The sequence below is a fragment of the Megachile rotundata genome, chromosome 5, assembly GCF_050947335.1.
Source record: "Megachile rotundata isolate GNS110a chromosome 5, iyMegRotu1, whole genome shotgun sequence".
Taxonomy (NCBI): Eukaryota; Metazoa; Arthropoda; class Insecta; order Hymenoptera; family Megachilidae; genus Megachile; species Megachile rotundata.
The window spans coordinates 11492392-11504909 of record NC_134987.1 but is presented as its reverse complement, the minus strand read 5'-3'; the positions used below and the strand labels follow the sequence as shown (position 1 = coordinate 11504909).

The 12518-nt window shown below is 32.7% G+C and overlaps 1 protein-coding gene across 1 annotated transcript in view; it reads right to left on the bottom strand.

Annotated features, from left to right (window-relative positions):
• Positions 1 to 5401, bottom strand: part of Dhc1 (dynein axonemal heavy chain 1) — a 32196-nt gene extending 26795 nt beyond the window's left edge. The window contains exons 1-10 of the mRNA XM_076532175.1: positions 5309 to 5401; positions 4289 to 4528; positions 3807 to 3961; positions 3079 to 3302; positions 2580 to 2857; positions 2342 to 2515; positions 1448 to 1677; positions 1180 to 1379; positions 414 to 637; positions 171 to 346 (exon numbers count right to left, since the gene is read on the bottom strand). Of these exons, the coding sequence (XP_076388290.1) occupies positions 171 to 346; positions 414 to 637; positions 1180 to 1379; positions 1448 to 1677; positions 2342 to 2515; positions 2580 to 2857; positions 3079 to 3302; positions 3807 to 3961; positions 4289 to 4528; positions 5309 to 5401 (1994 nt within the window). The remainder of the gene's footprint in view (positions 1 to 170; positions 347 to 413; positions 638 to 1179; positions 1380 to 1447; positions 1678 to 2341; positions 2516 to 2579; positions 2858 to 3078; positions 3303 to 3806; positions 3962 to 4288; positions 4529 to 5308) is intronic.
• Positions 5402 to 12518: the final 7117 nt, after the last annotated feature.

The following is a 12518-nucleotide window of genomic DNA, read 5'->3' as shown; positions in this document are numbered from 1 at the left end:
ATGATGTGCTACATTAAAGAAGTATTTAAAAAGTTTAAACTTCCACAAAAAATTTGTTCCATTAATTTATAAAATACAAAATAAAGTATTAACTGCAAAATTAAATTTGACAAAATTAACACAAGAAATGTAATTGAAAAAATTAATAACAAAATTATTGCAATAATTACTTCAAAGAATTAGCCCAAGTCAGCCTTCCAGCAATGGCCGGCATGTGTCTCGGCAATGGCGGATCATCTCTCAGTCTCTTAAACAATTTTAATATTCTATCCACTTCTCGATCACAATATTTAACCACTATATTATATTTTTCGTCCAGTTTCGTCAATGGTATCTTCTCGCTCACCTTATAAAAAAGCAATTGTAAATCATATTGAAAATACGAATTTCTAGTTGATGATTATCTACTTCACTTTTTCAAATCGTGTTAAAAATCGTATACCCTGAGGCGTTTCCCAGACGTCTTCGTAATTTTTTTCTATTATACTTCCGATATTTTGTTTTAGGGAATCTGTTTTAGCCATGAAGTTACTATAATCGGTGTCGAATTCGACGTTTCTTGGGTCTAAGTAATCGTATGATTTAGTGGTTGCTATGTTTTCGGCTTCCTCGAAGGTTTTTATCGCATCATCCAACGCTGTGAGTATAAAAAAATTTGGGTTAAATATTAAAGATATATTTTAATATTTCTTGTAATATATTTTATAGATTATTGTGATTGGGTGATGCGCGTCTATAAGACTTTTGTTAGATAATTACTCAAATTTACAATAAATGATTTACAATAAATTCTGAGTCTTTCAAACAGAAGAGCATCACGTATCGAAATAATATTACAGAATATTAAAAGAAACTGTGTTAAATTTAGGAAATTCGAGAGAACGTGAATTTTGGATTAAATTAAAACTCCAATCCACCCATTAGATGACTAAAATATCATCTGAGAGTTAAATTGCTATAATAACTATCAATATTACAATTACAGTCGTAACTAGCAGTTCGATAATTCCCCATTTCTGGGGCTCTAATGTCCCATCCCAACAAAATGCAAAATTATCCCTCACTAATTTAATTTATCTTCACAAATATTAGCAACCCTTCATAGCAAATGTCACAATTGAAACTGCGATTGAAAATTGAAACACAGTAAATAAAAATATTAAAAAATATTTTTCGCACCTTCTCCCAACAGAAGACCTTCCATTCGCCTCTCAAAAAGGTTCTTATAATCCTGTATCAGTTCGAACATGGTCAAAATCTTTCTTATTCTATCACAGAATGAATCGAACCTCCCAAACACGTGTGTCTCCGAAAAGGAAAACTCTTGTTCAGTCACAGCTGGCGAACATCGAACTAATCTATAAGTTTCTCTGTAAGCTCTTCAAAAACAACCATTATTATTTCTTCTAAAACAGAACAGAAGAAAGTGATTGATTTTTACCATTACTTGTTCAGTCTTAGACAGTGTTTCAATTTTGATCGCGCAGCTGCTCGATCTTGACCCCAGACAGTTTCTCGACCTCTGTTTGTGACGTAGTCTCGACAGGCCACGATCATCTGATTCGTGATTTTTATCATTAATGAACTGGTTCGTTCAGAAGTGTTGTAGTACCTTGACACGCTGTATATTAGACGGACTGTTTGTAACAAGGATACTAAGGAATCCCTCATTTTCACCTGATAAAAAATAAAGGGTTAGTAGAATTTCAATTTTAGGGCGGGTTAAAAAAATATTCAGAAAATAATTGTTTAAGAAGATGAGCATTAAAATCAATGTCGTCTAACATCATCTAATAGTGATATATTTATTGGTAAGTTATTTAGTATCACTTTTATGCTTCATATTAATATTTCAGTATGTGTACATTTTATTAAGATAATACATGTCAATTTTAGTGTTATAATAAATATGTTAATATGTTAGTATGTTAATATGTCAATACGTTAATACGTTAATACGTTAATACGTTAATACGTTAATACGTTAATACGTTAATACGTTAATACGTTAATATGTTAATATGTTAATATGTTAATATGTTAATATGTTAATATGTTAATACGTTAATGTGTTACTATGTTAATATGTTAATGTGTTAATGTGTGAATGTGTGAATGTGTGAATGTGTGAATGTGTGAATGTGTGAATGTGTTAATGTGTTAATGTGTTAATATGTTAATGTGTTAATGTGTTAATATGTGAATGTGTTAATATGTGAATGTGTTAACATGCTAATGTGTTAATATGTGAATGTGTCAATATGTTAATGTGTCAATGTGTTAATATGTTACTATGTTAAATGCAATAGTAAAGAGCTACAAGAAATATGAAGTATCTTACTGGGTCATCTAAGTACAAGCAATGGCAGCATTTCTCCAATGCCTGTATAAATTTCGCGTTGTCCTTAGCCTCGTTGTAACAATACGTAATTTCATTTTCAGCGTCCACCCAGTCTTTGATCAACTTCGAGCGTGCAACTTGAAGACACAGCAGCGACATTCGTATTTCATGATCCTGTAATCGCCATTAAATTCTTATATTTAACTCGAAAGTAATTATAATAGAATGCGAGAATGACCTGGAGCTTGTTAACTAATTGACTGAACTGCGCTCCTCTTCGTTTCCAATATTCCAATTCCTGTTGCGGCCCTGAATTGTCGTTCTCTCTTTTGACTTGTTTACTTTCTACCATGAAGTCTTTTAATTTCTTGATCCAACCTTTCACCCTTTTTTCTACGATGTTCACACTGTTTTCTTTTGAGATGAAGGCTTTTGCTTCCTCGAAATTGTGGACGTCGTTCATCAATGTCTCTCCGTCGCTGAATATGCGCCCCTCTTGGGCTACCTGTTCACACACTGTGAAAAATTGATTTTTGTATTGTGTTATGTTATGAAAAGTGACTTAAGAAGACTTTATGGACCTTTCAGTTGAGATTAGAAATTATTTGTTAGGGAAGTTGGAACTAATTTACAAATTTACTAATTTACAATTATCAAACTAATTTTCAAATATCACAAATTTACAAGTATGAAACTAACTTCCAAATATTACATATTTAATGTAAATTACTTCTTACCTTTCAGAGCACTACAGAAAGATCTCAAACCAGGCAATAAAAGAGTCTTAATCATAGGACAGTCATCTTCACCCTCAGATCCAGGGTGTGCCAGTGCATCCATGAAGAAGTATTCAACAACTCGTTGTATTGCAGTGATTATTCCAACTTTCTTCGTGTCTATTACTCCCGTATAGAGATCCTTTTGAAACCCTTCCTCAGGCAATTGTTTCGAAATATTCAATCTAAACAGTATTTGTAAAAATATGTATAATCATGTTATCCTGTATTATGTTATATCAGATGGCGAATATTAAAGCAGAAAATCTTGCATGAGTTGATAACATCGTGTTCTCTATTAGAACACGTATTAACACCTGATATGATGCATGTTGCAATCTCAAATCTGTACATTGTGTTTACTTTAAAATTACAAAGTTGTTCGTATCAAGCGAATTCTATTAAAACAAATAAGGTTGATGACTTTTTTATGACTCGCAATGAGAACGATTGACATTAAATCAAGTCCCCTCTGAAATTTAAAACATCTTTTTCCAGCTATATATTTTCAAGATACATATCTGAAATATCTCATAGCTATGTAATTTTAAGATACATATCTAAAGCATGTTTTTCTAGCTACATATCTAACCATAAATGTATACAATTATCCAGATAGCTTGCTGTGAATGACTCACCCTGTATATTTTACTGTCAATGTGATATGTACATATAATTATTAAAATAACCTGAACATGTAGATGCATATTCCAGTGCAAGGAACTTGCCATCCATCAGTCAGAAAGAGCTTCTTCTTCCCAGGTTCCTTCGTCTCCTTTTGCTCTTTAATTTTAGGCATCAACACGTTTGCAACCCCTCTGGTGCTCGTGCTTTTCGTTTGTATCTAATAACAAACAGTGTTACTCTAATTTAATATTTAAGTACTTATTATAGAATGTCTATCTATCATTTCTGATTTGTTATAATGTTAAACTATTACCATTAATAGTTTAACATTTAACTATATACCATTAAAATGATTTGTTAAACTAACAAAATTATACATAGATAGAAGAACTGTGGAAGTGTGGAAGATATGTATATATATACAACGTACAGAAGCATATCCTAAATTAAATCAGATGAAACAAACGATTTACATAGCAAATTATTGTGAGCAGAATTTACAGAAATTGCTTCATAGTGATTTTACGGAAATATAAATTGTTACCATTTCCGTGGGTCGCAGAGTTTCAGGCTCGTCCACTTCTTGATAATACCAAACCAACGTGGATCTCATGTGTGGTAGAAAAAGTTGATTGATTTCGTCGAGCATGTCCCCCTCGAAAACGTGATCCATGACCTCGTGGCGAGACAATTGGGTTGCATCCATCAAAAGTTGGAAAGCGAATTCCAACCGGGGATCCATTTCCCCTCTTCTCGCCTTTCTTTCGCATTCTTCTCGACGTTTCTGTGGTGTCAACATTATTTAGATGTAGTCAAATAAACAAGATTGATAATCACAAATTTAGATACATTACAGCTGTTATTGATATGACTGCAATATAGTTCAAACCTAACACTTGTTACCCTACCTAATATCAATGCAATTATACTTCTTACATATGCATTGTAATATTAACACATGACATTAATGTAATACAAAATAGTATTAACAAAAAAAAAGAAATAGAAGCATTTCAGTCAAAATGGATAATCTTTGAGTAATAGAAGTGAGTGTATTTATGATGATGATAAAAATTCAGACAGTGAAAATACTAACTGCAACATGAACAATAAATACAACATATATGATAATCACATGAACATGAATAGCCATAAAATGTCATTTTTCCAGTTACTTATACAATAATTTGTACAGTTATTTATGCAATAATTTGTATAGTTATTTATACAGTAATTTCTCTAGGTATTGGTACAGTAATTTGTATAGCAATTTGTACAGTAATTTGTACAGTAATTTGTACAGTAATTTGTATAGCAATTTGTACAGTAATTTGTACAGTAATTTGTACAGTAATTTGTATAGCAATTTGTACAGTAATTTGTACAGTAATTTGTACAGTAATTTGTATAGCAATTTCTACAGGTATTTGTACAAGTATATGTACAATAATTTATTCTATGTTATCTATACTATGTACTCTATTTACATAAATATCTGATCCACAATGTGTTTGAATGTTAACAGTGACTGAACAGTAAAATAATGATAAAAGACATGATCAACCTGGAGAACATCGTCAATGCTTTCTTCGTCGCTCCCCTCTTCCGAATTCTCCGATTTTTGTTGTACCAACAAAGGAGGAGCTTGCACGAACATAATTAGTTGAAAGACGTAACCACACAAGATACAAAAAGAGAGAACTGGATGTACAGGGAGTGATATCAGCAAACTGAGAATACTTCTGAGAGCGTGGAAAGTGGTGCAAGGGGTGAATACCTAGTGCCACGGGTTCGTGTCTGGTACCACCCTTCTACGTATCGTTCGTGTCGTGTGGGAATTTCAGCACGATTCTACCAACAGCAGTCAATACCGTGTGTATTGCTCTGTGATTGTGACAGGGTGATCCGTAACGGTGTTGCAAAGCGATATGGTGGTTCCTTTGTATGATGAGTTGTGACTTCATGTGGAGAGGTGACATTATATGGTGACTTCTGTTCATCTCATGGTGATTAGAAGTAATGTATTTTTATTTAGTGACGTCGACATGTTAATACTGTTCTTCTGGATGTAGTAATTTGTTTAATGTTGCTGTAGGGGATGATTGCAAATTATGAATTCATAAGTACTTGCATTTAACTATAATGATGTTTACATATACTAGCATGCTTGTTTTTGTTGTATTACACTTTTCCAATTATACTAAGTATTTTTTTAATTTGTTTGAAACGAACGATAGTTATTCAAGTTTGATTAATACTTTTAGTAATGTTGATTTTTTGAAAATATGTATACAATGTATCCCAAACTTACCTCTACAAGTGATTTTCCTATAATTGTTTAAAGATGTCAAAAAAGCTTCACTGTATCTTAACACTTGTTTACGGTTTTGTAATAAAATATTCATAGCTGCACTTTGTATAGTTTTGTTCTCTTATTTTTGTGCATAAAATAAACTGTACCTTACCAACAAGATTCTGGAAACCCTGTATACACATTTTCAAAAATTTCTGTTTTAATATATCTTCAGTCAAAACATTTTTATAGTTGATTAGTTTTAAATCCTGGTACAAGTACCTACAAAAAGAATAATGAAGTTTAACATGTCATTTCATAGTTATTTAATATTAGAAAAATATATTCATTCTGAGCTACATTATTATATGTTTAACACAGTATGATGAATAGGATAGTTTTATATACTCACACATATTATAAAATAAATTTCCTGTAAATATTATTTTACATAACAAATAGTAGAAGTATGCCATCAATTGCATAATTGATGCAAACAAAAATTAAGAATTGAATGTAATATTTACCAATATAATTTCCCAATAAAATTATGGCAACTGTTATGTGATATATCCTGTACATTCAATACATATATCGAATTACTTAATCAGTAGTGCAATCTTATCGATTATGTCAGTAATAAACTTGATTCGTATCGAAAGGTTGTAACTACACATGCAATATGTCAAACGCATTCGAATCACGAAAAGCAAGAATAGCGTGCAGAATTCGATTATTGTGTTTAGATGCTAGTCTAATGGTGTTCTTGTAATATGTTTGTATCGAACACTTTTTAAATTTATTTGTCGATAGTGGAGTGAGTTCAGTATGCTCATAATTCAATCTTGGAATTTGGAGATTTGTAAATTTGGAAACTTAGGAATTTAAGGGGTTGAAGGTTTTAGAATTTAGGAAATTAGAAATTTGAGGGTTTAGGAATTTTTTAATTTGGAAATTTGGGGATTTGGGGATTTGGGGATTTGGAGATTCGGAGATTTGGGGATTTGAGAACTTAGAGTTTTATGTATTTAAGGATTTTGGGATTTGAAGCGTTGGAAATTTGGAAATTTGGGAATTTGAGAGATTGGGAGTTTGAGATGTGAATTTGTAAATTTGGGAACTTGAGAGATTGGGAGTTTGAGATGTGAATTTGTAAATTTGGAAACTTGAGAGATTGAGAGTTTGAGATGTGAATTTGTAAATTTGGAAACTTGAGAGATTGAGAGTTTTAGATGTGAATTTGCAAATTTGTAAATTTGAAAGATTGGGAATTTGAGATGTGAATTTGGAGATTTGTGAAATTTAAGGACATAGAAATTTGAAGATTCAAAAATTTAGAAATTCACAAACTGCACAATTTACCCACCTAAAGAAATTTTAGAATTCGTAAATCTAAGGATCCAAAATATTAGAAATCTATTAAACTAAAAAAGTTCCCCAAGTAAAAAATTATATAATAAAACATAAAAACATAATAGCCAAAAATTGTCAAACATATGATTCACAATACTAAATTAAAGTATCAAATACCAAATGTATAAATCACCCGTCACCGCCACCACAATCCGCAAGTGTATAAAACACGTGTGACATCGTGTAAGTTCTAAAAAGCCGCCTATCAAGATTCTTATCCTAAATCTAAGGGTAGATATCATGAACATTTACGAATTCGTTCGTGCAACGGGAACGTTCATTATCTACGATCTCCTTAGCAACAACTTGGCTCGTTATCGGAACTGCATCGAGCTAATCGTTTAATTCTAGCGAATAAACGAGAGGATCAATTAAATTCATGCCTTCTATTTTATCTTACTTTAGCTTCCTCCGTGGTTTCCGTCATTTTGTGGTCTTCAATTATGTTCTTCGGCTGGTACACTGTTGAACCCACTCGTTGTGCAGTACACGTCGTAATGCGACATTAACTCTGTTACCCAGTCTCTTAGCTAACAAACGTTCTTTCTCTCTCGCTCCACCCCCGTTTCAACCCCCTCTCAATTACCTTAATATTAAGGTAATACATCATATTAAGGTAATTGTGTTTAAGGAATGAATTATGTATTTAAATCCTGGATCAAAGAGAAACTTTCTTAAGAAACGATGACAAAATTTTGAAACGGTGGATGATCTACGGTCTTATCGAGCGAGGAGCCATTATCGTGATAAGAAAGCGTTGGCAAATGTACCCTGGCTGTGATTGGCCTGGCAAGAAGTCAAAATGCTACCCTCATCGACCGATGGCTAATCAGGAACGAGTTAGCAGTACTAATTGATTTGTACAGAGGTAGTTAGTTGTACTTGGTTACAACAGATTTATTGGGTGCAAGATTTTAGGACTCTCAGGTAAAATGCACAGTTGAATACTTTATTTATTTCTGTAAATTAATTTTATTTATAGTAATTGCAGTTATAATACAAATTTTTTGATATTATTTTTCTCTGCAATTTTGGGGATGTTTTTCAGCAATTTTTACGAAGTCAAACACAATTAAAGAACAAAGAATTGCATAATAAAAACTTCACTAATGTCATCCTTTATGTGTCCCATTTTTTTAATTATACTGAGGACATCATTTAGAGTTTTACTATTTTGTTGCAAGCTTCGAGAAAACATCAAAAAGGTACCTTCTCTTCAGCCTCTGAAGAACTGTTGCCATAAGTGCATTTCATCCCCTGTAGACTACTTTGAAGGATGCAAAATAAATATCCACAAATATGTTAATAATTCATATTTTATTTAACTCTCTGAACAGAAGATATTGCATAATAAATTAATAGTTGTGTTTCATTTAACTATTGGAAAATGAAAATTAAATTTGGAGACACTATAAATGGTTGATGTTTTTGAGTCTCAGAACACAGAATACGATATAGCAAATTAATAATTAGTGTTTTTAAACTTGAAGACAAAAGATATGAACAATAAATGATTAGTGTTTTTTGAGTCTCTAAATAGAAGACACGATGTAACAAATTAATAATTGCTGTTCTTAAATTTGTAGACAAAACATAAGACACAATAAATGGTTAGGGTTTTTTGAGTCTTTAAATAGAAGACACGATGTAACAAATTAATAATTGGTGTTCTTAAACTTGAAGACAAAAGATATGACACAATAAATGATTAGTGTTTTTTGAGTCTCTAAATAGAAGACATGATACAACAAATTCATAATTGCTGTTCTTAAATTTGTAGACAAAACATAAGACACAATAAATGGTTAGTGTTTTCTGGGTCTCTAAATAGAAGACACGATGTAACAAATTAATTGTTGCTGTTCATAAACTTGAAGACAAAAGATATGCCACAATAAATGCTCAGTATTTTTTGAACCTCAATACAAAGAATACAATACAACAAATTAATAATTGCTGTTCTTAAACTTGAAGACAAAAGATATGCCACAATAAATGCTCAGTATTTTTTGAGCCTCAAGACAAAGAATACAATATAACAAATTAATAATTGCTGTTCTTAAACTTGAAGACAAAAGATAAGACATAATAAATTATTACATTATATAGTCTCAATGTATGAGTCTCAAAAAAGAAGCAACAACAAATAAATAATAATTATTAATTTCAACAGAAGATAGGACTTCGTCTCAGGATTTGCACACGCGGGCAATAAAATGGTATCGATTAGCCGGCCAAGAGAACAATGAAGGAGGCTGGCAAGAATTCAAAAGTTTGCCAGCAAGTATCGTTCTGTTTCCAGGAAGCTAGTGGATGGGGAAGGGGTTTTCGACCCTATTCCATCCCCGTGTCGGTGGCTGCGAGGCGGACCAGCCGCGTGTATTGACTAATGTCGGGAGTATTGACTAATGGCTGGCTGGTGCGCCGTGCAAGTAGTACCACTCCGTGTCAGGGCGGACACACTCGAGACTACGGCCGTATTTACGGCGCACCTTCCTCCAAAGACGGAGGGTTAAGGCGCATTTATGTAACACACGTAAGCGACCTACATTTCCTGGCCAATGTCTGCGGAAAATCGGGTCATGAACGCGTGTGCGATCACTGACCACCGATAGATCGGGTTCGATGATTTCGCTCATATGCAGAGGTGCGTATGTGAGCTTTCTCTAAACTCGCATATGTGAATTTTAGTATGAGTTATTTATTGTCAAGATTTTACTTACCTGAAGTAGTTGTATTTGGAACTGGGAGATGCATTAAAATATTTGGGAAAATGGTGAGATTTGGTGAGGGGTCATGTAATCAAGTTTTTAATTGATTCAATGTGGCAAGGTGATGGCTCTTAAATTTGATGTAAAGAGATTTGGAGATTTGGGAATTTGGAAAGTTGGGAATTGGGTAAATTGGGAATTGGGAGAGTTGGGCATTGGGAGAATTGGGAATTGGGAGAGTTGGGAATTTGGCGAGTTGGGAATTTGGTGAGTTGGGAATTTGGAGAGTTGGGAATTGGGAGAATTGGAAATTAGGAGAATTGGGAATTGGGAGAATTGGAAATTGGGAGAATTGGGAATTGGGAGAATTGGGAATTGGGAGAGTTGGGAATTGGAAGAGTTGGAAATTTGGAGAGTTGGAAATTTAGAGAGATAGGAATTTGGAGAGATGGGATTTTTCTAGAGATGGGAATTCGCAGAGATGGGAATTTGGAGAGATGGGAATTTGAAGAGATGGGAATTTGAAGAGATGGGATTTTGGAGAGATGGGAATTTGGATATTTGGGAATTTGGAAATTTGGGAATTTGGAGATTTGGGAATTTGGAGATTTGGGAATTTGGGTATTTGGGAATTTGGGAATTTGGGAATTTGGGAATTTGGAAATTTGGGAATTTGGGAATTTAGGAATTTGGGAATTTGGGAATTTGGGAATTTGGGAATTTGGGAATTTGGGAATTTGGGAATTTGGTAATTTGGGAATTTGGGAATTTGGGAATTTGGGAATTTGGGAATTTGGGAATTTGGGAATTTGGAAATTTAGAAAATTAGGAATTTGAAAAGTTGTAAATTTGTCAATTCAAAAAATTGCAATTTACATATCTAAAAATTAAAAAATTAAGAAATCTACAATATAAATTACAGTTTTACTAAATGATCCACACATCATTAACCAAAAAACTTCATATTTTGAATAACAATGTCTTGAGCTTCTCAGTCCATCATAAAGCACCATCCAACAATCAAAATGAATAAAAGAAGGGATCTCTTCATCCACCCCCAAAAACTCTCTGTTCTCCTTAGTCCTTGTGCACTCAACCGAAAAACCTTATTCAAAGTCAACTCCCTGACCAAGAACAAAAACCTTCTCTTCTATAGAAACTCATTCATGCCCGTCGAACGTTTCCTCATGAATTGAAGTTCAACACGTCGACTGGATTACACATAAATATTCACACGATTTTATCGCTCATTTCACAATGGACTTTCTTGTTGGCTGTAATACCTTATTAAATTGCATTACACGCGTGTTTAATTCTCTTCTATAAAACAAACTACATATAATAAGTCTGTTTTATAATACAAAATTAATGAATTCGTATTAAGAGCTTTAATATTATAGATTTGTTTCAAGTTGGGTTAGGTTTTAGACGATTTTATGTTTAAATTTTAATGTTTGGAAGTGAATAATTACTGCATTTTTATTTTATATTGATTTTGGACTTGATTTATTTTTTACTATTTTTGTATAAGTTTCTAAGTAGCTGTTTCCTTAAAATAGTTGTCACTTCCCAAATCTCCAAATTTCCATGTCTTTAAAATTCCAAATCTTCAACTTCCCATATCTCCAAAATTTCAAATCTCCAAATTCCAAATCTTCAAAATTCCAAATCTCCAAATTCCCATATCTCCAAAATTCCAAATCTCCACAATCCCAAATCTCTAAAATTCCCAAATCTCAAAAATTCCAAATCTCCAAATTCCCAAATCTCTAAATTCCCATTTCTCCAAATTCCCAAATCTCCACATTTCCAAATCTCCAAAATTCCAAATCTCCAAATCCCAAATCTCCAAATTCCCAAATCTCTAAATTCCCAAATCTCTAAATTCCCATATCTCTAAAATTCCAAATCTCTACAATCCCAAATCTCTAAAATTCCCAAATCTCCAAAATTCCCAAATCTCTAAAATTCCCAAATCTCCAAAATTCCCATATCTCAAAAATTCCAAATCTCCAAATTCCCATATCTCAAAAATTCCAAATCTCCAAATTGCCATATCTCCAAAATTCCAAATCTCTAAAATTCCAAATCTCCACATTCCCAAATCTCAAAAATTCCAAATCTCTAAAATTCCCACATCTCAAAAATTCCAAATCTCCAAATTTCCATATGTCGAAATTCCCAAATCTCCAAATTTCCAATTCTCCAAAATCCCAAATCTAGCAAATCCCAAATCCCCCAAATTCCAAATCATCCCACTACTCCTACCACCAAAAAATTCCACCCTTCTACTCAAAAATACCCTTGAAATCGATCGTCCCTCCTCCTAAAAACAGTCATCGAAAGAATTAAAAATT